At 41.0% G+C, this 27,867-nt stretch overlaps 1 protein-coding gene across 4 annotated transcripts; it reads right to left on the bottom strand.

The window, feature by feature from the left end:
- Window positions 1-602: 602 nt before the first annotated feature.
- LOC109424032 (fatty-acid amide hydrolase 2-A) lies at window positions 603-26,638 on the bottom strand. Of its 4 annotated transcripts, none has more exons than XM_019699087.3 (3): window positions 26,234-26,638; window positions 992-2,462; window positions 603-920 (listed from the first exon to the last, which is right to left on the bottom strand). In XM_019699087.3, the coding sequence occupies exons 1-3, from the start codon at window positions 26,317-26,319 to the stop codon at window positions 822-824; spliced, it is 1,656 nt and encodes a 551-aa protein (XP_019554632.2). In that variant the 5' UTR covers window positions 26,320-26,638; the 3' UTR covers window positions 603-821. The 4 variants fall into 4 exon arrangements, with proteins under 4 accessions (XP_019554632.2, XP_062699056.1, XP_019554633.2 ...); XM_062843072.1 differs by lacking the exon at window positions 26,234-26,638 and adding an exon at window positions 25,115-25,808; XM_019699088.3 differs by lacking the exon at window positions 26,234-26,638 and adding an exon at window positions 24,982-25,122.
- Between the last annotated feature and the right edge of the window lie 1,229 nt (window positions 26,639-27,867).

The following is a 27,867-nucleotide window of genomic DNA, read 5'->3' as shown; positions in this document are numbered from 1 at the left end:
AGGCAGTTAAATATCCTACGAGGAATTCCTGGAGAAATTCTTGACGAAAACCCAGGAGACATTAAAGAAAACGTGAGAAATTAATAGGGGAACCCCGGGTGGAATTTTTCGAGAAATCCTTAAAAGAATACTTGAAGGAATCTCAGGAAGAATCCTGAGAAAATACTGGGAGGATTTCTGTGAGAAAACTTGGGAAGAATCTCTCTTGTAGAGAGAAATTACAAGATGAAATCTCATGATCTGATATTCACAGCAATTCAAGAAGATTTGCCGTACCGTGAAGATCTGATCTGTTGTCGACCGGCCGGGAATGCAACCAGCTTGATAGCTTCCCACGACGTAGACATTTCTTCCGCTGCCTTAAGGGCTTGCGATCTCTGCACCCTTCAGATGTTCGTTGAAGTGCTGCTTCCACCTTTCGATCATCTCACGTTGGTCCGTTAAGAGGCCCCTGCCTTTTTTTTTGTTCGCTGGTTTCGTTGTCTTTGGTCTCGGTTCGTATTATTCAGTTGCTGATTTTCCGCTGTATTGTTTACAGACAATAACAATTATGGTTTCCAGACTTTCCAAAAGTAATTCGGATCACCAACAAATACAACAGATTTTATGTCAAAAGAAACGTTTATTCTGTGTCGACAAGCATGCAAAACCTACAGTCAAACTTTTTGATACATAAAGTCTTAAAGTACGGATAATTAAAAAAAATATATACACTATTCTATCTCATCATTTCAAATCACAACGGTTGTTCACTTGTAAGTTGCACTTCATCACTGAGCCTCACCCTATCGATAATAGTCGATACAACACTCGCCTCAATATTACCCATGCGATGGCGGAGGCACCCAGCCACCGTACTTCCGTTCCAATTCTTGTGCCACTGCGAAAATTAAATGATCCTGACCGGGACTGGCAACGATCTGCGGACAAAACAAAAAGCATAAATTTGTTAGTTATTGAACTCTTCAAGAAAAAGGTACGCCGTGCTTACCTGTACTCCAATGGGTAGCTTTTCGCGATCAAGTCCCACCATACAGGAAGCGGCCGGGAAACCCAGCGTGTTGAACACCATCATGTAGCTCGTATCGACCAGCTTGTGGAAGATCGCAAAGTGTCGATGTGCCGTATTGGGGAACACTGGGTAGATGAAGACGCCGTTCTTGCCCAGAAGGTCCAGGAAGTCCTTCCGCAGCAGTTCGGTCTGTTCATCCAGGAAGGCCAACCTCGAGCTGGGAATGTAGTTCTGGACTATGTGCTGCATGGGGCCGATGACTACGGACGGGAGATCAGAGTCGGAACAGCCGCAGAAGTACTTCAGGAGTTCCTTGCCGGCGGTGGTGTTCGGCTGGCCGTCATGCTGTTGCGTGTAGATGGTCTCGATGTTCTTCATCCGGAGCATTTTGCAGATAGAAATGTCTAGGGCCCAGATCAGGCGTTTCAGGTGGACTTTCTCGGCGTTGAAGTGGTTCACGACGTTCTGGATGGCGGCCTGGATGTCCGGTTGGATGGGTTCTGTCAGGCCCGTGGGGCCGTCGTTCTCCATGTAGAAATAGTTTATCTCGGTGAGGTTCACCGTAGTTTCCAGGGATAGGGGAACTCCCGAGGGATCACTCATGGCTTTGAGTAGTAGGGGCAGATCTTCGGCGTATCGGCACATTGCTCCAGGGGTGAAGAAGTTGCCCCAGGATTCGTCTTCGCATGAGGGGTTGTGGCCGTAGGGGGACACACTAAATGGGGAAGGTTTGTGGCCGAATACACCGACGAAGGCGGCAGGAAGCCTCGACGAGCCGGCAATATCTGTAGTTACGCCTATGAGAGATGCGGCTGAGCTTATCAGAGCTGCTTCACCTCCGGATGATCCTCCTACAGTACGCTTAAGGTTGTAGGGATTCTTAGTAAGACCTGTACATTTGTTGTAAGTTTCCCAACATAGGCAAAGCTCTGGAGTATTGCTGACCAGAAGAATAACTCCTCCGCTTTTCCTGATTTGCTCTACCACTGGCGAGTCTTGCTGAGCGATTCGTTTCTTCTTCAGTTTCCTCCCGCCCGTATTACTCATACCTTTCACAGCTAAGCTCTCTTTGATGGTCACGGGAACTCCCAGAATGGGAGTTTCAGTCATCATTTGCTCTTCAGTTCGTAATTTCTTGGCGATTTCATCGTCAATTTGCCGGGCTTCCTGAAGAGCGTGCTCGAATCGTTCCTCAACGATAGCGTTCAAAATTGGATTCACCTGTCGACAGCGTTCGATGTAGGCACTGACTACATCTTCGCTCTTGATCTGTCCCGTTCGGATCTTGGCGGCCAGCGTTACGGCTGGGATTTGTAGAAGTGGGTTCTCGATCGGAGGTAACCGATTGGACCGTATCCGTGCACTAACCAGATATGTGTACGGCACCACGAACCAGCTGAACACGTGCATCGCCCCTCGAAGTAGTCGTCGTATGGCCCAGCTCATTCTTCTGCAAGAGATATGGAAATGAGAGAGATGTAGGTCATTCGTTATCGACATGTGCGTTGATGATTTAATTGATCTAATGAGCTTTGTATGCGAGAGACTTTAATTGCTTGGTCTGAATGGAATCCGGGAAACCTCGCCACTTACTTAACAATCCCAATTTTGATAACAATTACGTACAACCTTCTTATCAGATTCTCCACGGAAAGACTCAACTGGTTGTAAGTCGAAGTGCTTTTACAAATTGAATGACTAAAAAATCCCATCAAGGTGCTACTCTGGAGAGGTCTAGACACTTCAGTTGAATAAACGTGATTGTCCAAAGGAAACGTCGGGAAATAGCTTTCAAAAGCGTGTTCCCGTAGAACTTAATCAAATATTGACTATCTTGTCGACTACATAGCAGCCGGCTCGTCTTTGTTCGTTCGATCACGTTATTGGCTAGTCATAAATTTATCCAACGATTACCGACCTGATGCATTCTGCATATACTACATAGGAGACTGACGTAAATGCACCCACCTCAGACGGAACGTAAAATGATACTCGAATTGCTGAGGTGCATCCTGGAGAGCACATGTCTTTCCTTAAACAAGCTGATGAGCAAATTTGAATTGCGTGGAGAACATAAAATAAGTGGCTATTAACTAACCACCTAGTAAACACAGTGTTAGAATTTTGTCTATAGAACTGTCGTCATTACGCAATTATTTATTGCTGCTTAGCTAGTAAGGCGAGACGCCGCCATGTGCCTCGTGATGACGTGCTAATAATAGGTATGCAAAGTTTTCCCCAATGATTGGGCATAATAACCACCCGGAGATGGTTGATCGAGCATCAGATTTTGCTGATGATGATGAGGGAGGAATGATTGATCCGAAATTCAATTGTTTTTATATTACTTCATTAACCACAGGAAGTTTAATATAAGCTTGTATTTGCTCATGTGTGGTAGACTGCGAGTTGCAGTTGGTAAACGCACAGCTATTCAGCAATGCAAATTACGGGCCTATACAATGTATAACTGCAATCATTGACAGCTGGTGTAGCAGCTGAACTCATCAAGATGGGCCCAGAAAAGTTGGTCACCTGGTCTTCACCGGTTGAGAGTCATGATCTGGGAAATCGAACAGCTACCGGAGGAGTGGAAGGGAGGGGTAATCTGCTCCGTACGAATGAGTTCGTACGAAGTTATCAAGTCGGCTTCATCGACGGCCGCTCGACAACGGACCAGATCTTCACCGTGCGGCAAGTTCTTCAGAAATACCGAGAATACTGGCTTCCCACGCATCACCTGTTCACCAACTTCAAGCCGGCATACGACAGTATCAAAAAATGCAGGCTATGCGCGCAAGCGGCTGCGTTTCAAATTAGCTGTCAATTCGAAGGGCCAATTCGTGAAATGACTTATGGTTTTACGCCATCCCGGTTAATGTTCATTATTTTCAATACCGCCTACAAAAAGCTACCCAAGACCATCTTCCGTCGTTTGTCACCAAAAACGAATGAGTTCATGCGAAGTTATCAAGCTGGTTTCATCGACGGCCGCTCGACAACGAATCAGATCTTCATCCTTCAGGAATGCCGTAAATACCAGGTCCCCACGCATTATCTGTTCATCGACTTCTAGTCGCACCCCAATTCAAGGTGTCGGGGGACCTGTGCCGTGGAATGAGTGATCGAGGGGATGACAAAGATGCTACTCGTGGAATTTCATATGATTCAAAACAAAAATAATAATCAGCAAACAGGTAGTGATGGCACAGAGAACAGACATCCAGGCTAAAACAAATTTCATTCGGAAAGTTGTGTAAGGATTTGAATCTTAACTTGAGTAAGGTTGCAAACCAATACACGATGACAACATGAACGCCACCAAACACCATATTGCCACAGTCAGTGGTGGATTGAAACATTTCAAGTGGTGAATTAAATTAGTATGGGAAATTAACCGATTGCAGCGCCACGCTATTGCTACTTGTGTTGCCGATTTCAAATGGTCGTTAAATACCTTACACAGTTTCGGAACTGGACTTGGATGTCTGTTCTCTGTGGTGATGGTGATACGTAGCACCTTTTTCCAACACAGCCTCCCTTATCGTTACACCTGAAGATCACCACTGCAGACGGAATCGACCACGTTCTGATTGACGGACGGCACTTCTCCGACATTATCGACGTCAGGACCTATCGTGGCGCCAACATCGACTCCGACCACTATCTGGTGATGGTCAAACTGCGCCCAAAACTCTCTGTCATCAACAATGTACGGTACCGGCGACCATCACGGTACAACCTAGAGCGACTGAAGCAACCGAATGTCGCCTCAGCATACGCGCAGAATCTCGAAGCCGCGTTGCCAGACGAGGGCGAGCTCGATGAGGCCCCTCTAGAGGGCTGCTGGAGTACAGTGAAAGCAGCCATCAACGACGCAGCCGAGAGCACCATCGGGTACGTGGAACGGAATCGACGTAACGAATGGTTCGACGAAGAGTGCAGAACGGTTTTGGAGGAGAAGAACGCAGCGAGGGCGGTAATGCTGCAGCAAGGGACTCGACAGAATGTGGAACGTTACAAACAGAAGCGGAAACAGCAGACCCGCCTCTTTCGGGAGAAAAAGCGCCGCCTGGAAGAAGCGGAGTGTGAAGAAATGGAACTGCTGTGCCGTTCCCAAGAAACACGGAAGTTCTATCAGAAGCTCAACGCATCCCGCAACGGCTTCGTGCCGCGAGCCGAAATATGCAGGGATAAAGACGGAGGCCTCTTGACGGACGGACGTGAGGTGATCGAAAGGTGGAAGCAGCACTTCGATCAGCACCTGAACGGCGTGGAGAACGTAGGCACGGGAGCCCACGGCAACGGAAGGAACGACGACGCCAGTGCAGCGGAGGACGGAAATGAACCAACTCCCACGCTGAGGGAAGTTAAGGATGCCATTCACCAGCTCAAAACCAACAAAGCAGCTGGTAAGGATGGTATCGCAGCTGAACTCATCAAGATGGGCCCAGAAAAGTTGGCCACCTGTCTGCATCGGCTGATAGTCAGGATCTGGAAAACCGAACAGCTACCGGAGGAGTGGAAGGAAGGGGTAATCTGCCCCATTCACAAGAAAGGCGACCATTTGGAATGTGAGAACTTCAGGGCGATCACTATTTTGAATGCTGCCTACAAAGTGCTATCCCAGATCATCTTCCGTCGTCTGTCACCTAAAACAAATGAGTTCGTGGGAAGTTATCACACCGGCTTCATCGACGGCCGGTCGACAACGGACCAGATCTTTACCGTACGGCAAATCCTCCAGAAATGCCGTGAATACCAGGTCCCATCGCACCACCTGTTCATCGACTTCAAAGCGGCATACGATAGTATCGACCGCGCAGAGCTATGGAGAATCATGGACGAAAACGGCTTTCCTGGGAAGCTGACTAGACTGATTAATGCAACGATGGACGGTGTGCAAAACTGCGTAAGGGTTTCGGGTGAACTATCCAGTTCATTCGTATCTCGCCGGGGACTGCGACAAGGTGACGGACTCTCATGTCTACTCTTCAACATCGCGCTGGAAGGTGTGATGCGACGAGCCGGACTCAACAGCCGGGGAACGATTTTCACAAAATCCGGTCAATTTGTGTGCTTTGCGGACGACATGGACATTATCGCTAGAACATTTGGAACGGTGGCAGAACTGTACACCCGCCTGAAACGCGAAGCAGCAAAGGTCGGACTGGTGGTGAATGCCTTAAAAACAAAGTACATGCTGGTAGGCGGAACCGAAAACGACCGGATCCGTCTGGGTAGTAATGTTACGATAGACGGGGATACTTTCGAGGTGGTGGAGGAATTCGTCTACCTCGGATCCTTACTGACGGCTGACAACAACGTGAGCCGTGAAATACGAAGCCGCATCATCAGCGGAAGTCGGGCCTACTACGGGCTCCAGAAGAAACTGCGGTCGAAAACGATTCACCCACGCACCAAATGCACCATGTACAAAACGCTGATAAGACCGGTGATCCTCTACGGGCACGAGACATGGACCATGCTCGAGGAGGACCTGCAAGCACTCGGAGTTTTCGAGCGACGCGTGCTAAGAACGATCTTCGGCGGTGTGCAGGAGAACGGTGTGTGGCGGAGAAGAATGAACCACGAGCTCGCTGCACTTTACGGCGAACCCAGCATACAGAAGATGGCCAAAGCCGGAAGGATACGTTGGGCAGGGCATGTTGCAAGAATGCCGGACAACAACCCTGCAAAGCTGGTGTTTGCAACGGATCCGGTTGGCACAAGAAGGCGTGGAGCGCAGAGAGCACGATGGGCGGACCAGGTGGAGCGTGACTTGGCGAGCATTGGGCGCGGCCGAGGATGGAGAGCGGCAGCCACAAACCGAGTATTGTGGCGTACTATTGTTGATTATGTCTTGTCTTAATGATGTTGAACAAATAAATGTATGTATGTAGTGATGGTGGCGAAATACCCTTCGCGAGAAACGGGTTGGCTAGGTCTCCGTTAAGAAGAGCAGAAGGAGCTGTAGAGAGCTGCGCACGTAGTGCCAGCGTTGCTAATCCGATTTTCTCCTCGATTTGCGGGTGAGGTATTGGACGGAGCGTGGTTGATGAGGGCTATCAACAAGAATCTAGATGGGCTCTCTACGGTGGAGGTTACTGCGCAGTAGCTTGACTCCATCATTGACTTTGCGTCCTCGAAGTTCAACAGCAGCAAGGGCCCCGCGAAGAGAAAGGTTCCGATGTCTACCCAAATGAAGGTCTTTGCTTTCGCGGGTAGCCCAAAGTGTAAAGTCAGCAAGTCGGTCCCCAGCCAGGCGTCCCGGAAAGACGGAAACGGTGGAGATTGCAACCACTTATTGGTCCTCAGCAACCACAAGTTAGGGCGGGTCAGGCGAAGGACGTCCTGTATACCAAAGTAAATCGGAAGAAAAAGATATCGCAGGGGAGTAGGGACAACATGCCTAGGAAACGTAGGAGGACAGATGCAAAGCGCGTGATAGGCGATGCGCTCGCCGTCAAGATTGAGCAGTCTGAGTACTCGGAAGTCTCGGAAGGCGATGATTTTACCAAAACTGTCAATGGTGTGTGGAGAAACACAACGCCTTCTCCCGTCCTAACAGATAAAACAGGCTACCAGGTGGAGTGAACACTTCGAGGTATTGTTTAAGAGCGACAGACAGAATTCAAATCAACGAAGACGGACAATCTGTGGAACCTCCAACTCAAGACAGTCATCAGAGGACTGAAGAACAACAAGGCTGCTCCAAAAGAAAAACTCCCGGCCGAGCTTTGTAAGCACGGTAGTGAGCAGCTATAGCAACTCTTACATCGTATTATATTGACGATATGGGAAGAGGAAGAACTGCCCGCTAGTTGGTCAGATTGGTGGACTGGAGTGCGCCAACTACAGGGGAATAGCACTTCTAAATTCAGCGTACACTTTGTCCGGAATTGATGATATGATGATGATGATATTGTTCTACCATCTATTGTAGCAAGGCAGCTGCCTATAGCACTGGAATAATCTGAAAAGCGATTTGATCAAGATTGTGCTGTTGTTAGTGGTCAGTCATTATCCTGTATGAAGGGCCAAAAGGGTTGTGCGGACCCGCAAGCAGAGACACTTGCGCGAAACCCGCGTCAGGGGAAAAGAATCTCCTTCCAGAAGAAAGTTCTCACGAACAACTGCAAAATCAAGCCCTCGATTGACAGAATACTCCCAATAGATGGGGTCGAAGAGCCCGCCCTCTATCCACGAAATGTTAACAACAAGGAGGAGGCAGTTCCAAGCTCCTGTCCAAATCGTTTCAATCGGGTGCCCTGATAGTCCCTCCCTTTCCCAATATATGATGAGATGTAATGTATGTCAGTGTGTGTTGTGTATGTTTTGTTATACATTTGTTTGAAAAACAATCATAATCATGATTAATTAGCATTTATAAACGAAACATTTACCTGATTACTCCTGAAATAAAATGTGGATTAGCAACAAAACATTAAAAAAAAGCACGTCAAATCTCGATCCTGGAATGTCTGCTCACCACTGATCGGCCACTTTAGGCATGAAAACATTAACAAGATCGAAATTTGATGTGGTGGTAGATCTTACGCCGCAACGCACCATTCTAATGTGATCTACCCACGTTACGGGGCGCGTACACTTTGTCCGGAATTATGCCATAGAAAATGCCTTTTAGAGTGGATCTGGTAAGTTCAATCGCCAGCCCACCACAGCTGGTTGTTTTAGGTTTAGTTAGGTAGGTTATCAAATTAATTAATTCAAAAATCAAAACAAAAGCTAATGAGGCCAAAATGTAAAACAATCCTATGATCACCAAACACAACATTGTAAACACAACACAAAAATCATACTAGAGCTGAAATGCCCAAAAGGGCAGAACCAATCAAAATGTAAAAATCAAATGTATCGAACACAATTTACTGAATAAAGAGAATTTAAAGTAAAAAAAAAAAAAAAAAAGTGTAAAATGGTCAGGCCGATTGAGCAGTTTTTTTCCGTCGGCGAATATCAGGCGGGTTTTCGCGAGGGCTGATCAACGACGGATCAAATGTTCACCATGCGGCAGACTATCAATTTCTGGAGTACAATTTGTAGACCGATCTTCTGTTTCTTGATTTCAATGGAGAGAAACGAGTTATGAGCGAAAATGGTTTTCCGGCGAAGCTGATTAGACTGATTCGTGTGATGCTATTTCAAACCTACTATTCAACATAGCACTGAAAGGAGCGATAAGGAGAGCTGGCGTGCAAATGAGCGTAACCATAGTCACGCGGTCCCAAATGCTCCATCGGGATCGACTGTTGGGTCATAGAAGAGGCATTCATACCTTTCAAGAGGTAGACTGCAAGGATTGGCTTTACGATTAACACCACGTAGACCAAATACATTACGTCTGTCCGGCCGTAGTGGTAGTGAATAGTTTGGTTTAGTGGACGACTTTGTTTATTTTAGTCCTCTAGTGACGTATGATAATGATGTTATTCGCGAGGTGAGAAGACGAATAGCGGTTAAAAATCGGGCCTGTTACGGACTGGGAAATCAACTGAAGTCCCGTATGCTGCAAACAAAAGTCGCGTTGTACAAGACTCTGATTCTTCACGTCGCTTATACGGCAATGAATCGTGGACGGAGAGCCTTTGGAGTCTTCGAATGTTAAGTGTTATCTCTTCATATACTTAATTGTATCAAGTATAGAAGAGATGGATATAGTGAAGCGAATAGGACCCGGCATGTTGCGGTGGGCTGGGCACGTAGTTCGTATGCCGGAGGAACGACAAGCTGAAATCATATTCACCGGAGAACAAGCACGAGATCGTCAGCTTCATGTAAGGCCGCACACTCGTTGTCTTTTTGCAGTTGAAGAGAACCTGAGGGCTCTCAACGTTCAGGGCGACTGGAAGAGATTGACCCAGGACCGAGAATAGAGGAGGCGCATGACTTACCGAGTTATGGCCCTTCCAGTAACAACAACACTTGAGCATTCATATCATACAAAACTATGTGTTTACCATTAGTTTTAGATTCGGTAGGTTTGACTGGGCCTAAAACAGTGCTATCATGTGCGCAAAGATTCAGATAAGCAGCAACTAGACCACGTGCTTTTAGTACATATTGCTTTCGCTTCCTTTGCTTCCACAGTCGACTAATCCCCAATTTGCTTAGGTGATAATACTCCTTTGTGATTATGTTTCCACCAATTTCGTTGTTTCAGATTTTTGGGGTAGCATACCAAAGTACTAAGTGCAGTGTCCTCAAAGGAGACCATCCCCTGAGGAAACAAAGCAACGCACTACATATTTCCATTTCTCTCTTGCTCCACCACTTTTTGGGTCACCAAACGACGACTCGCCGTTCCGACCGTGACCGAACGTGAGACCAAACACGTGAATCGGACACTGTGGTTCAGCGGCGTGGCTTTGAATTCAACAGCAGACGAACCGATAAAGACCTCACCGTGTGCTATTTCATCATTATGCAAATGCACGGTCACACAAACAAACCCCCCGGTAAAAGTCAACGAACGAGTTTTAGTGGTCTTCTTTGGATCAGCTGTGAGTCTGCTAGTTGCTTGTTTACTGCTGCACCAGGCCCTAGGAAACCAATTCGATTTGGAGGCCATGGAACATTCTTCAGCGCAGGCTTGTTTGGTTGATTTGAGTCGTACGGCTAAGCTTGACAACTAATAACCAAGTCAATCAAGTTGTTTATTTGAATAAATATGGTTCAGTTTATAACACAGTATAAAGAACCCAAAAGTTGAACAGAAGATCATAAAATAAGTTATTAAAACTATTAATTAGAAGCTTAAGCTCCAATAAATGCTGTGCCGTTATTAAGTATCTTAAAAATTATATACTTTTTGGCAGTTTTAAATCATTTTTTTTTCAAAGAAGCTTAATACTGCACTGTAATAACCGAGAGAGCTGAATATAATATAATGCATCTCTCCACATTTTATTTACAAACCACCCAATTTTGCTTTTTTTCAAGTAAAAAGTAATGCATCCTTCATACGAAACCCCACTTCATTACGGTTAAAAGTTCAGTGTGATTCCGAGCGCCTGATTTTTGTTTTGCTGTTTTTTTTTGATTGTGTGGCGACTTTTCAAATTCATTGCACTAGCGAACAGGTCGACTGTCGAAACGAGTTTCAAATTTATGGACTCGTGACCTTGTGTTTGTTGCCTGCCGCATGCACCACTGACCCCTATTGGTATCAAAACACAGTATTAGATACAGAAGCGTGTGGCCTTCGTAGGTGAAAATGGTTCAAACTTCACTCCTTGCAAAATGGATCCTTCTAGAAGCCTTTCAGGGTAACTTATAGGAAAACCTTTAATTTTCCGATCAATCACACGTTCTTCTGAAAATAGAATAAAAAAGAATCTTTCTCTTATACTCTGCTAATCAAAACTGTCTGATTAGCCTCTGATAAACACACGGCAATGTTAGATACTAATATCTCAACCAGCTTGCATTTATTTTCAAATTTAAAAGCTTATTTAAAAAATAATGAAAAGTGAACACAGATGTTAAGGCGCAGGCGATACCTACTAAGTGTTCAGCATGACTATGCTGAGGGTAACGAGTTCGATTCCCGGTCGGTCCAGAAACTTTTCATAAAGGTTTTTTTTTTACTTCCTTGGTCCTAAAGTATTTTCGTGCCTGCCACATCATATAAACATGCAAAATGGTCATTAGCAGCAGAGGAAGCTCTCAGTTAATAACTGTGGAAGTGCTCATAGAACATTTAACAGAGATGCAGGCTATGTCCAAGTGAGACGTTACGCCAAGAAGAAGATGAAGAGCAGTGAACTTGGTAGTGAATGTCTTCCATTAATTATCAGTCTGTATAAGCCAAAAAGGTCTGTAGACAAATGGTGGATTATTGTTCTTAAAATGAGCAAAATTGCAAACATTTGCCTATTGGCGTATTTTAGTATTAAACGATGGGGTCTCCAGTTAGCCTAGTGGTTAAGGCTATGAATCGCCAATCCGGAGACGGCGGGTTCGATTCCCGTTCCAGTCGGGAAACTTTTCTCGACTCCCTTGGTATAGTGTATCATTGTACAGGGGATGGCCAAAATGTTTGGGATAGGCAACTTTTTTTCTCCCACAAAAAAATTCAACATGCTGTAACTTTTCATAGAGTGCATCAAAAAATCTCAAATTTTGACTGTTTGTCAACCTGTTATATGTGCATCATTGGTACAAATTTGGGTTAGATTGATTGATTTTTCGCGAAGTTAGAACCGTTCGGGTAAAACACTATTATTTAGACAACTAATTTTTGAACTGTCATATCTCGGAAACCAGTGAACCGAATTGAATGAATTTTTTAACGTTTATCAACAATATATTGATACTCAATACGACGTTATAAAATGTAATATTTTCTTACGGCGAATTAAGTTATACCGGATTTAAATTTTTACCCATATAGAGGAAAATAAGTCAAATTATCAATACCACACAAAAATTACTAAATGTGTTCTTCCTTCAATCTAAATAGGCGCAAATATATAGGGTGCGGGCACCGGTTTTGGCCAGTCTAAGGGAAATCATTTTTATACAAATAACCAGTAATCCTATGAAAACAACCAATGCGTCAAAAGAAAAGTTTCAATCTATATTTTGAAGGAAAAATGCAGAAATCATGAAAATACTTGAATTTTGTATTAAAAGTGGCACTGGCCAAAATAGAAGCTCTGCCGCAGTTTTGGCCATATTCTTAAGTTTGGTTTCTATTTTGGCCAATCACGTGTATTTCTTATGGGAGTGGCCAAATTAGAAGCACCCTGGCCAAAATAGATATATGGGAGCAGATTTTTTAAGGAAATATATTTTTTCTTCCAGTTTTTAATCAAAATGTGTGGTTGTCACAGCTCTGTAATCATCATATTGTATTAGGATCTACTAGTAAAAAATAACTTTACTCCGATTTAGATCGCAACAGGCTCAATACCGCACTATGGCCAAAACTCCGGACTGGCCAAAACTGAAGCTTCTACCCTATGATTAGAGATTATTTGAATACAGAAGTGGAAAATCTTTGGATATCAACACTAAAATTTATTGACATTGATGTAAAAAAATCATATTTTTTCGAGAAAAGTGTCAATCCATGATAACTTTTTTCAATGTTTAAAAAGTACCGTAAAACGGGGTATCTTTGATAATATGGGTAACTTTGATAGTGCGGCAGGCATTGTGTAATTCATCTTTTAACTATGATTCCTTCAACCAGTTAAGAAAAAGGTAAACGCAAATCAATTCTATACATATGAAAGTTCATCTTAGACGTATTTTCATCAAAATCTAGGTTATATACAACTTTTTGAACAAACAATAAAAATTGTTGATATTTTTGTCATTTATCAACCCCTTCAAACAGTCTGCTATACGACTTCATTAAAACTATTTTTTCAATGAATGGACTTTCATTCTCGATAGATTCATCATAGTAGATTCCAAATCTGGCCTTGAATCTCTTAACGAAGTGTGTTTTTACGAAATGGAAGCAATTTTGTAAATTGGGATATTATTCTCCATACATTGATAAAAGCCTAAAAGTATGCAATGCCCTTGTAATTTTATGTAGATAAATATGTGTTGTTCAAAATTTGTTAATAAAACATTAAAAAAACTACCAAAAAGAAAGAAAACTAACCATGAATAGCATGTAATGATATGTTGATGTACCGTTAAGCATTTATTATTACAAAGATAATGATTTTTGATAGCTAAATTTATTGTGTTTTGCACTCAATACTCCACAAACACATTTTTATATGTAGAATTTAGTAAAGAATCAATGTTTTGATATGAAATTTCTATCTAATATATTCCACAAACCTTCTCTCATCATGTTCATACTCCTAAGATTTCAATCTGTGATTATTTTTTGAGATTTGATGTGTTTTTAGGGTATTATCAAAGTTACCCCAAAATGAAAATCTGATTTTCGGTTATATGAAAAACTAAAAGTTATTCAAAATATTTCAGATTATCGAATCTTTTAATTGTAATTGATAACTGAGACCCCAGTACTTGTTTTAAAAATATAAAACTCGGGGAAATACTGTTACATGTAAAACTGTTGAGAAAAATCGCTAAAAACTATCAAAGTTACCCCATTTTACGGTATCTATGTTTTAATAGTTTGTAAAGCATTTACATATTGTTAGTGTACGTTCAAATTTTAATTCAATTCGGTTCACTGGTTTCCGAGATATGACACCTCAAAAATGAGTTGTCTGAAAAATAGTGTTTTACGCGAACGGTTCTAACTTTGCGAAATATTAATCAATCGAGCCCAAATTTGTACCAATGATGCACACATAATAGGTTGACAAGCAGTCAAAATTTGAGATTTTTTGATGCGCTCTATGAAAAGTTATAGCTTGTTGAACTTTTTTGTGAGAGAAAAAAAAGTTACCTATCCCAAACATTTTGGCCATCCCCTGTACTTGCCACACAATGTTCAAATTCATGCAATGACATGCAAAGAAAGCCATTCAATTAATAACTGTGGAAGTTCTCTAAGACCACTAAGTTGAAGAGAGGCAGGCCAAGTTCCAATACGAACGTCGAGCCACAAAGAAGAAGAAGAATAAGTATTAAACGATAGTAATAAATCAACCTTGTGGTCGAATTGATACCTGTGGCATTTATTTGAAGTAATATTGTTTAAACAAATTCACATCCGTTCTCCATTGATCGGCTTAAAACAAACTCATTTAAACTGAACTTGGTTGTAAAAAAAATAAAAAAAATAAAAAACGGGGGAAAAGTAGTTGACTTTGCTCGCTGATTAGCGACAGGCACCCAGCACTGATGATGTGATGGATGTCAAGCCAAGGCGGTTGGCTAAATCGGTGTGGCAAAGACAATTCGCCACGCCATGCTTGCGTGCGTGCATTAGCGGCAGCACCGCAGACCGGTGTTAATTGAATAAAACGAATAACTGCGGTTTTTCTATTATACAAATGTGGATAATGGACAATCGTTGACATCTAGTATAATAATATAATTAAATTATTTATTGGCCGCTTGGTATCCCAAGTAACAATCAGCATGCCTTGAAGGTTTATTCATGTTTTATCCTGGTTTTATATGAGCGTGTGAAAAAGCTAGTTGTTCTATATTAGTTTTATGAGCTAGTTCTTTACTCTGCACCTTTGGAATTCCATAAAACTATCATATAACTTCTGCTACAAACATCTTTATTTAAAGACTTGCAAGTGGTCATGAATTGGTTTTATCAGAAATGTAACAACAATCCATTGATTGCGCTTGTAGATCTTAAGGCCTTTACTCGTTGAAGTTCTTGGGCGTCCTAGCTCATCTTTGGAAATTATTTCTCTAAAGAACTATGCTTCCTGGATCTGTATGACGCTACACTGTATTAATAATGTGACAACAAGTCATTGATAACGCTTGTAGATATTCAGGTCTTTACTCATGGAAGTTCTTGGAGGACCTAGAACATCTGTTGGGAATTATTTCTATACAGAAAAATGGTTCATGGACCTGTAGCATTTTACAACGTATTAGAAATGTAACAAAAATTCATTGAGTACGCTTGTAGATCTTAAGGCCTTAACTCATGGAAGTTCATGGAAGACCTAGCATATCTTTATAAATGAATACTCTTCAGTACAATGCTCAATGGATCTCTGGGATGTTACAACGTATCAGTAATGTAGCAAGAAACCATTGGCTATGTTTGTAGATCTTCTGGCCTTTACTCGCGGAAGTTCTTGGACACCAAAATTGGAGGTCATGTTTTAAAATTATTATTTTACAGAACAATGCTCCGTAGACCTGTAGGATGTTGAACAGTATCAGTGATGTAACAACAATCAATCGATTACGCTCGTAGATAAAGCCTTTACTCGGGAGAGTTACTGGGTGTCCTGGAACATCTTTCTCTACACCACCTTGCTGCGTGGACCAGTAGGGTGTTGACAGTCTCCTTGATCCTTCGTTTCGTCCGTCTAGACAGTCCTTAAAACCCCAAAATATCCTTTGCGATCTTCTTTGGAAACAGTATGCACTCTGCTCCTCATAACCTATCCCTTATCCCCTTCCCCACTAACCCCTAGATTCAACCCTTACTTCTACCCCCCCCCCCTTCCTTATAAACTCTCTAAAACAAACCTCGGATATCTGAAGGTGAGGACATTTCAAAAATTTTCAGATTTCCCTCAGTTTTTTTACACGGATTCCCGAATTAGCACGGTATGTTTTTACACGGTTTCTCAAATTACCACCGTTTTTTTTACACGGTTTCGTGAGTTTATACGGTTTTTTACACGGTTTCGAGAATTACCACGCTTACCACGCTACACGGTTTCGTAAATTAACACGGTTATTTTACACGGTTTTTTTTACACGGGACGTATCCCCCGTGTAAAAAAGACCTTAGTCACTAAGTGTATATGGCAGCCTTATTGGAAAGATGTAATTATTTGTGGGATTTTCTGGAACTTCCTGGAGTCAAGTCCATGACATCTACAGCCGTTATAGTTGTGCAAAAGAGACATAGAACCTGTGGCATAATCGTTGACAAAGGCAGTTTAATTAGGATATCATACTGTTTTCACAATCAGAGCAATTTCCAGCTACAAAGGGGTCCACGATTGGTTGAAATACCCTATTATTTTATATAGTTTTTGGGATATTGTGGGTGATTTAAACCATATTGGAGCATAGTGCATCGAATTAACTTTCGATTATCTAGGGCTTGAAAAAACACCCGGGATCCCTGGAATATAGAGCCATTTGGTTCGTTGCTTTTTAACTTTTTTGAGTTAGGAACAACTTTACTGCACACTCAATCCTGAATTACCTATTCAGCAATTTTTTGACGAAAGTAGAACAGCAGAACTATTTCGGTAATCGATTTTACTGAGGCTCGGTACACCAACTGTCAAAACCTGGTGCAAAAGGTAAACAATGCAGTATAGCTGTATATTGCTGTTCTATTTTCGTCAAAACTTTACCGAACACGGTATTCCAAATTAAGTGTGTGGTGTTCCTTTTGGGTACACTTCCAGGGATTGATGATACATATTCTTAAAGGAGTTCCTTCCGGTAATACCAACTGTAACTCCTCCTGGGGATTTCTTCAAAAAATCATTTCTACAGATTCATTCAGGAATTTCTTCCTAAGAATTTCTTAGGAATTCATTCCTAAGAATTTCTCCTCTTATAGGGTGTCCCAGAAAGTATGGGCACAACTTTGTATAACGAAAATAAAGTCATTTTCTTAACAAACAACATTTTTTATATTTTTGTATTTTTATTCAAAGTATTTTCATTGATACCTGTTAAAAGTTTATACATTAAAAAGGGTTTTTGTATGCAGAATATTTATAATGAAAAAACAACTTCTAAAACTTCTGCACAAACTACTTTTTTACGGTTTTGCCAAAAACCCAAATTTAAAATATTTCTTTCGAATTTTTTTGGCATGATATATTCGAAAACATGATTTCATAGATGGCTGATTGAAATTTTTATAAAAATATGTTTTGCCTGTGCGTACGGGTACTCCAAAATTTTGAGAAAACTGAAAAAATCGTCTTTTCTATTTCTGGATAAGACATGCCCACAGACATTCGAGTTTTAAAGGATGTTTTAACAAGAATAAAAATAGTTCAACCTACGCTTTATGAAGCTGGAGCATTTATTTAACTTATAGTGAAATTTAGTTATAATTTTCTGCATGCTGTGATATTAAGGACATAGTTGCAGGGGTTGCAAAATGGCAGCGAGTATGGCCGCCACTCTCTCCCTTATACCTCCCTCCCCTCACCATAGTCTCCGAGAAGCGCGGAAGTTAGCGAACAATTTCTCAAAATTATACTTGCTTACCTTGTTAAATTGCACTCAGGTTGCTACTTGTGGTAGACAACTATATTTTTCATCCGTTAGGATGTACTGCTTTGCAATTTTCACAATATTTTCACAATTTCGTGCCAAAATGTAGCACACACTGCACTTTTTTTTCTTTGTCAAGCGCGCCACCCTTATTTTCAAATCACTTTTTAACAGTCTTCTACACAACACAGCACTTTAATAAGTTGATCGATTACGTGAAATTGTCCGCACTTTCGCCTGACCCACCGTTTATCGCGAAAAACTTACGCGTTTTCCACTTTTGTGGCCGAAAACCCGGATCAATTTACATCGCGGTTCGCTAAAACGGAAAAGCGTACCGTTAAACTGAGTGGCATTGTTCAACGTACGGTGAAATTGATTAAACCGCAGTTCATGTATATCACGAAACAAGGCTGTTATTTTGTTAATCTTTTTAACTATTTTAAATATCATACTGCCAAAGTGATTTCAATAGATAACAGAACAATCGTTCGCTGTTTATGAGTTGAAATTACATCAATTAATGTCACCCCATAACACGGTAGTTTTCTACGGTCAGAGAGAAAAAGTACGAGAGAAGAGAGGAGAGAGTTGTCAATAAAAACGTAAATAAAGTGGTGCACAATGGGATAATTGGTGAAAATATTGGGCAAAGTAGGGATTTCAATAAATTTAAAAATATTTTATAAGAACAAATTGTGTTGGTGGGCATATGCAATAAATCATATGTGTGCCAAAATTCAAAGGTACAACTGCTATTTTAATACAGCTCATTTTGGAACGTTTTTGTTAGTTTATTTGACCAAGTCACACTACACTGTGCGCCGTCTGATTTGTTTGTTTTGAGTGGGTGGTTGAGAGGGTTATTAGAGCGGGAGCCAAGCTTATTATTATGATCTCGAGCAACCTTCACCTTAATTCAGAAGCTTGTTTTTAACTATTAGAAAATCGGGGTTTCGAAAATATCGATTTTGGTGTTTGAAATCATTTTTCAGGTTCAAAAGCATATGTTATCAATTCAAACTCAGGGTTTTATAATAGATACCCATGTAAAAATACACGATTTTATTTTTTGAAATTTTTATTGAGCTTAATTTCATGCGTAGAAAACAATTTGTTAAGCGATGCTATTGAAAAATATAGCATTTTGTGCAGAAGCTTTAAAAGGTCTTTTAGGGAATGTTCTACCCCATTCAAACGAAGTGTAAAATGCCAATTCTAATGATTGGCATTTGATGCTGATATATTAAGGCAGGACATGTGTGAAAATAAAGTTTGTTTATGCATCCATTCCCAAATGGCAGAGCTGCAAAGTTGTGCCCATACTTTCTGGGACACCCTATATGTCTTCTGTAGATTTCCCCCTCCTTTGTGAATCCCTCCTGGGATTTTTTTTCTAGGAGTCGGACTTCTGAGAAATAATACAAGAATTCAATCTAGGGATTCTTCCAGTAGCTCTTGGAGGATTAAAAAAAACTGGGAAACCCCATAAGGAACTTCAGATGGAAATCCTAGAAGATTCTCAAAATGAACTTTTGGATGATTCCCAAGACAAGTTTCACAAGAAACTTCTGAAATATTGGGAGAAAGTTATTGCGGATGATCCCCAAACGGAATGTCTGAAGAAGAATATCTACAATAAACTCGTAGAGGACATTCAGATAGAAATTCTTGGGGTTACCCAGAAATAACTGCTGGAAGAATTTAAGAAGGTACTCTAGAAGGGCCCAGAAGCAACTTCTGGAAGATTTTCAGAAGCAATTCCATGGGGGATTTGCAGACGGAGCTCTTTAATGAAATCAAGTAAAAAACTTAGACCAAATCCAGACAACTCTGGCTAGAATTTAGCAGAAACCCTTGGAGGAATTCCAAAACGAAGTCATGAATGAATTCCAGAGGAAACTCCTGCAGGAGTTGCAGGTGAACTCCTGAAGAAATTATTGGACGAAGCCTAGAAAAATTTCCTGGGAGAATGCCAGAAAGAACTCTGAAGAATCGCAGCAGAAGCTCCTTATGGAATACCATTAACACATTTCAAGAATCTCAAGAAAAACCTCCAGGAAGAACTCCTAGGGGAAGGAATTTCATAAAACAAATATTGAAAGACTTCCCGTAAGTAAATCCCCAGAGGAGGATCCTGGAATGATTTCAGAAAAAATCTTAGAAGGTACTCATAGGGGAATTTCAAGAGTATCTCTTGGGTAACACCGTAAACCCAAAATTAGTTCATTGAGGAATTCCAAATCCCGTATAAACCTGTAGAAACTACTGGATCCAAAATGGACATGGCGTAAATGTGAAAGGAACTTCTCAAAAAAGAGTTCGTGACACCTGGGATTTCTCCAATAGTTTCTTCTGGAATTTTAAAAGGAACTACTAGCTAGCCGGGGCCCGTGGCGCAATTGATCACACGTTTGCTTCATAAGCAGATGGTCATGGGTTCGATCCCAGCCCGGCACTTTCGTCAGTTGCTTTTTCCTCCTGAGAGCAGCTGACACTGACCCTCTTCTGAGCCCATGGCTCAAATCGACCCGGATACTTGGACATCGGCGAACAGCAACTCATTCATAATAGACCCACAATCGGACTGGAAAAAGGAACAACCAGCAGCCACACATCAACATCCTCGTACTCAGCATTGTACCATGATAGGGTAGAAAGTGAAAGCAGCGCAACGGCAACCAGTTCGATATAGTAGAATTAGAATAGAATAAATTTGGGCGCTGTACACAGTGTAAGTACAGCTTCCAATTGGAATCGCTCACCCAGTGCCCTAGTGCACAAAAAAAGCTGGTTAACTGCCGGTGGACGCATAAATGTCCCATGTGCAAAAACAGACAATCGAGAAAATCGCGTCCAAAGTTCGAAAAAAGTAAATTGTCTCAACTATGAAGTATAAGTGCTGAATCGTGTTCCAACATCAACCAATTTTTAATTTGAGCATTATTTTTTTGTTTTAGAGCGATTTTATAATTCCATAGGATTTCCAATGAAACGTGACGCCCCAAGTAACAATCTTAATTCTATTTGGTTTTATTTGTTTTTATGATAGTTTTATCGGAACATTGCATATTTTAGTTGATCTTATCGGAGTTTCAGCTGAGCACAACTATTCTTCATCAAAATGAGGTTTTAAAAACACCTCCAAGAATACTTGAGGTTCAGTTCATAAAACCATAAACACAACAAGAACTGTTGAACTTATTTTCAGTTTTATAAGGTTCTTGTAATGATCTTCAATCATCCGTTCTTGATCAAGAGCAACTGTTCTCGCATAAGAACAGTTTGGTTCATGAAAAATACAAGAAAAAACTCAAGCATCAGATTTTGATTCCTATCGTTCCATTATTGCTGCCAATCATGAACACCTACCCGGAAACCCAACCGCGACGCGGTGCAGTGCCAAGTTCCTCCGGTTGCAGCATCCGAAATGAGGTGGGTTTGGTTATCCAGGACTTCGATTCCCGTGCAATCGAGGTTCCAATAATCGAACTTCAAAATCAACAACTACTTACCTGTTGGAAATGCTGACCGGAGGAATGAGGCACTGCACCGCATCAAGGCCGGTTATCGAAAAAGGTCTGCCTGGTTGGAAACGGTACCGAACTGTTTAAATTCATCGGACGAGATTCACAAAATCCACCGCGGTGCGAAAATTTATTGTTTGTTTACATTTAGGCGTACATGATTTATGACGTTCCCAGCGGAGTTTGCATAAACCTACATTAAGAACGTTATAAACCTGAGTACTCTTGAGTGATACTTTTTACCCTTGCTTAAGATGAAATAAATTTAAGACGTTCTTGATGGAGGCCATCCAGGCTGCATTGAGAACGTTATAAATCCTAGTATTCTTGAGGTATGCTTTTAGCTCTGGCATGAGCTGAAATAAATTTAAGACGATCTTATGATGATGTTGATTAAAACTATCGATAATGGACCGACCACCGGCCTAGGTTTCAATGGAAGCCATGTTGTTAAGAAAACTCATGAACAATGTTCTCATGACCAGGAACAATATTTTTAAATATTTTATTAGTACTATAAAATTAAAGCGCGTTGCAATTTTTTGAAGTATCTTGCAATATATATACGATAAATTTTGTTGGCATTTGGCATCCTTGTTACACCACGGAAATATTTAAATTTTGTGTAATAAATTAATCCTGATTACAATAATGTGTCATTTTCATTGTTTTGTTTTCAATTTAATTCACCAAACTTTTCTGTCGACATAAAAGCTGCATCAGCAACAACACTGGCAAATTTATTATCGTTTTATCGTGCACTTGAAGAATTCTACAAGGAGAGAGCAATTCGCCTTGAGGACAACATGGGAAGTACAATAAGTTTTAGGAGAAATTTAAAAACAACTTTCCAAGAGCATCTTAGGATGGGCCGCTTTGGTCTTATGGCGGGCTTATGGTTGAGTTGATGTCGTTTTGCAGAGCAATTTGGTTTATGCATGGTTTTAAAGAACGGGTGTTGAAGAATACTTCAAAAGCATTATAAAATCAGTTTTGTTATTTGGGCCGTTACAATGAGTGTCAAGTCTATCCATGTTTTCTGACCCTTCCTGCAGGGAAGGGATGCCACATGATTCTTTGGAAAATCTATATAATCCGTTTCAAGAATCTGTATTCCATACAAAATCCGTGTGAGAAATCTGTATTCCATTAAAAAATACAGATCTAGCTCAAAAACCTTGTTTCATTTAACACAACGTCTGCACGGATAATCGAAAATCTGTATAGAAACAAATGAAGTTTTTAACGTTAGATGAAATGATGGAAATTGGTTGTTTTGATTACTTGATAAACTCCAAGTAAGAACTAATAAATGTAACTTTGGAATAAGTAAATGCTCAGTTTGAAAATCAACCATGCGTTTTATTGTTTTAAACAAGCCTCATTTTTGTGCGTGTAGGGTAGAAAGTGAAAGCAGCGCAATGGCAACCAGTTCGATATAGTAGAATTAGAATAGAATAAATTTAGGCGCTGTACAAAGTGTAAGTACAGCTTCCAATTGGAATCGCTCACCCAGTGCCCTAGTGCACAAAAAGCGCTGTAAATTAGGTTAAGTGATTGAAGAATTAAAAAAAATCCCAGGTATCTTTAATATTCAATCAAAAGCTGTTGGAAATATCAACAATCGGTTCTTTAGTGGTTGTGCGAGCGTACGCGGTAAATGTGACAACGTAATAATTCCCGATAGAGTAGAGTGGAGCGAGTTTGAATCCGCGGATGTCACTCGACTAGCTAGCTAAATCGTTGGTTTGTGCACTTCAAACAACTTCTTTAAGTTTCGACGTCCGATACACCATGAACTTCTCGGTACGAACCGCATAGGGTACGGTGCATCACCCGTGCCAACTCTGAGACACCATCACTGCAGGAGATTGGAACAGCCATACGAAGTATGGTGTCCAACAAGGCTCCTGGTGTTGGTCACAGATAATCAGAGATGCTGAAAGCTGACCCCATGCTATCCGTGCATATATTTCACTGTGCATTGTTGTCAAAGTCATCTGCAAAGTAATCCTAAACCGGATTCAGGAGAAGATTGAGGCAACTCTACAACGACAGCAGGCAGGATTCCGTGTCGGACGCTCCTGTGGGAACCATATTGTCTCACTTCGTATTATCTAGGAGAAAGCCAATAAATTGCAAGGGTAACTCTACCTCGTGTTTATTGATTACGAGAAAACTTTCGCCAGTAAAACCTGGTGTGTATCAGAAGAGAGCACTCAACGGCTGAATGTCTTCATAAACAGATGTCTGTGGTATAAATACAATTCGTGCATGGTGGTCTTGTAGTTGGATCTCCAATGCGAAGCTGCATCGTTGATGTATCTCTACTAACAAGCCTTTAATAAAACTAGTTTACTGATGAAGATTTGAGCCACCACAAGCTGAAAGGCCGGAAGATATTTCATAACTAAAATGTTATAATCAAATAAAAGCAACATAGGGTAGATTGCTTTCACTGCTGAGGATGATACTGTGTGATGCAGTCACTATGCAGACTCCTTTGAAAAAGCGGTGATACTAGAAAAGTATTACAGTTGATTCTCCAAATCTGAATACATATTAAAGGGATCAAATGATAACTAAAAAAGGTTCCATATCGTTCAGATGTGGAGTGTTGTATTACACTAGTTTACAGCATTTTTGAACTCGGTAAGCTGATGATCGTTTTTAGTGTAGAATTATGCCCTGAGTTCGAAAACGCGAAAGAAAAAAATTACAGTAGAGCGGAAATTTTTTCGACTTTCCATACAAGGTTGATGATTTGAAATCGATTTTTGTTCTATTTTTAAGCAAAGTCGCTCACTTCAAACATCTCATTCTCCCTAATCAATGCTCCGATTGAGCTGAAATTTTTACTGTAACTCGCCTACATATGATATGTCAAATAAACGTCAAGAAAGAATTTTTAAGTAGGTTTTTTCTTATTGAAAAAAATACATTTCTTCAAAAAAATTTGGGAATTTTGCTAAAATTTAAGAAGATCGTCCTTAAAACCCGCCAATATCTTGAATTTCATCAATCTGACGCAAAACCTGTATTCAGATGATCGAATGGTATTGTATTCAGCTTTTAATTTATGGAAAAAGATTTAAAATTGGTTGAACAAAACGCAATATATTTGAATTTTAGTAAATTACATATTTTGAAAAATTGCAAAACTCGATATTGAGCTTAAACTCAAAAACTGTTCTACTAAAAATTTTTTGAAGGTCGGTTTCGAAATCAGCACTAAATTGTGCTTCAAAAATTTTGGTCGTTGACAGAAGTTCACGACTTTCGTTTTATTTTGTAAACTTGTGTTATAGGAAGCATGCGTAAACGGTAGCGTTCAAAAGATTGGCTTCAACTGTTAATATCTAATCAAATTGGCACACATCATGATTATTGATAAGTTGAATTACGATGGAGGTTGCTTTTCATCACGACTGCGTATACCAGCCGGACTTATCAAAGTCTTTATCAAAACAAGTTCTTAATTGTACCCTGTGTGTTTTTTGTAGATAGTTGACTGTGGAGTCTTTTCCATATCACTTTCACTAGAAAATTGCCAATTAGCCATGCACAACTTTCGAAACTGACCTTTAGGTGATGAACTTGTTCTCTGATGTCAAAATGCACAATCACTGCCACAGCTCTCCGCAGCTCCGGTTGCTAATAAATAGCTGTTCCACAAATAAATTATCGACGAGAAATTTTCACCTTCTTCACTTACTTCTACACGTCCGGTTCTACTGCACGAGAAGAGCACAATAAACGCCGCGATAAGCTATCATCCTGCCAAGATTTACGCAAGAACTTTGATCTTTCGCAAAACAGCACTTCACTCTCCACAGCACAGTAGATTACATTCTTGATGATTTGTGCTTATGTGGCAACCGATTTTTCACAGTGAAAGGAGGAGCAGCTTCGCACTTTTCACGCCTCAACGCCACAATCGGAAAGTGCATCACTGCTGCTTTCACAGCGTTTGTTTCGGAAGAGCGAAACTATTCTCCATTGTGGCATTGCACTTCACTTCCACAACTCTTCCATCGTTGCGGCTTTCTCTTCGTATGTAGGTATGTAGAGAATACCGAAGAAATGGCATTGCTTCAATTTATGTTTCTCAGTCATGTAGAGAGATGCCTTCACCAACATGATTCTCTCCAACTGATGTTGGAAACCTTGAATCATTGGAGCATTGAAGCATAGACACAGTCACAGCTGTTGCCTTGCCGCAGTCAGCTGGATGGATAAAGCCCCGAAGGGGGTACAAGAGAGATGACGAATACATTCCGGTTTGCTTTACGAGTTTGAGAGGCATAACCATATGGGACTTTGTACCCCGTGCTCACTTGGAAGCACTAAACCGTCTACGATACAGGTATATTAGTCTGAGATGTGTGAAGAGATATCCAATTCTCAAGCGTAATTACGTAAGTGAGAATGTTCTAAAGTTGAAAAGAATTTGCATTTGAACAGGTCATAGCAGGTTAAACATGCAAAATAGTGTCTATACTACTTGGATAGATATACTTGTATAACGTTTCTGGTTTTATCAAGGGCTTAACATGGATTCAAAACACAATCTTTGACATTGTAATGTAGTAAAATCTGTAATATTAGTTTTGTTACAGTTCTAAAAGTTCTGTCTTAGTTATAATGTAGTTATTAACCACTATTAGCTCAAAACTGTACTTCATAAAAATGGAATAACTTTATGAAATGCCCTGTACCCTGTCTGCACTAAAACTTCATTATTGTTGTTTTCTTTATGTACATCGCAGTACAGATTCAGGCAAATGATAAAGCTAACACTCTTCAACTCACTTCGAAATTCCCCAGCACTTACTTGTGAAATTCTCGCTTGATCATCCGACATCCTTTGGAGAAGATCCGCAGCAGCAGCTGGACTGCTGCGAACACGTATGACAACATTTTCACGCACTTTTTTCACTAGAACTTCCAATCACGCGTGTAAAACACCCTTGTAGCGAGAACCGCAGAGAAAGATTCACTATCGGCTTAATAACAGCCGTATAAATCGATGTCCTCGCTGCGAATCACGTCGCGGCTATTATGCTACCTCTCGAGGGCGACAGAGCGACCAGCTTGGCCCGTCCGGTTGGCGTGCACGCGCTAATGGGACTGCCTTGATGTCTGCTTCTAAGCTCTGCTAGCAAGCACCACTCTCTTTGGCTTTGGGCGCCTGGCCTGGCTGGAATAGCACGTTTAACTGCACCCGCAGTAGGCCGAGAATTAACTCTCAAACACCATTCGCCGCGAAGGCAAAGTCTACTACGTGCATACATAGACGATAGTATCGACGACTTCATCGCAGCAGGCAGTGCGAGAAAGATATTCAACTGCTTTCAGCAACACTACTCCAAGTAATCGTTATATTATTAGACTTTGGGCAGGTTGCTACGATCGGGGAAGATATCCGACGAAATTGGTGAACCGGAAGTAGATTGTTCAAATATACGCAACTAACATTTTTGAGATTATCAAAACGAGGTACGTGGTTGCTTTCAGCACCGGAGGCAATCCATCGGAAGTCAATTTTTGAACCGGGCACCCTATTGCATATGTACGTACTTAGATGCGGCGACGACCACTTTGTTAGTCATCGGGATCCATTATGTACGGTTTAAGGTGAAGGTACAGGCACTGGTCGGTTGTTGGGCTAAGCAATGAAAGATACCCATTAACCCTCCTTTGGCGTTAGGGTCATTTTTGGCCTAAACCGTACACTATGTCAGCGAGCTGTTCCTAACGTGATACAAAAGGAAAGTTTAACAGATGAAACTGTCATTAAGTTTTTCACAGCTTAATTTCAGTTTTCAAAAACAAATTATTCGTTTTTCATAAACATCATTTCAATATCAACATCCTCACCTTCTCTACTTTTCTACTCTTTGGTTATATGGGCATATCCGTCCATAACAATATATTATTGTTTGATTTCCCAACATTGTCATGAACAACTTGATTTTGAAAAACTGTACAAAGTATACTTGAATAAATAAGAATTAGAGTGTTAAAATATATTTTAACAGAAATGTGTCTGCCTTCAGATCTTTGCTACAAAATTTCATAATTATTTTTATTTCGTTTCGTACGACATTGAAAAATGGAAGCCTGGGCTAACATGCACCATCACCTTAACTGGGCACTAGCACCAAAAACAAAGACGCAACTAGGTCGTGTTGTCGTTCGCGTAAACATCAATCAAGTTCTGGTTGGTAGGTATAAGGCGAATGGAAATATGGAAGCGGTCTGTGGTGGTCATACCGGTTCATTCCATGATGGAGCTAACCAAAAGGTGCCGTTTGTTTGTATATTGTTTTAAACAGGGTATCGTATGAACCAAAACTGGCGTTGAGAGATCTTTGTTGAGAGAGAAATTAGTGCTCTGCTGCTCACCAAATGCGAGAGCTAAAATGACGATGGTTCATTGGCACTTTGTGTTTGTTCAAATGACCG

This window comes from Aedes albopictus, chromosome 3 (genome assembly GCF_035046485.1).
Source record: "Aedes albopictus strain Foshan chromosome 3, AalbF5, whole genome shotgun sequence".
Taxonomy (NCBI): Eukaryota; Metazoa; Arthropoda; class Insecta; order Diptera; family Culicidae; genus Aedes; species Aedes albopictus.
Note: the sequence above shows the minus strand (reverse complement) of the source record. Positions and strands in the feature narration are given on the sequence as shown.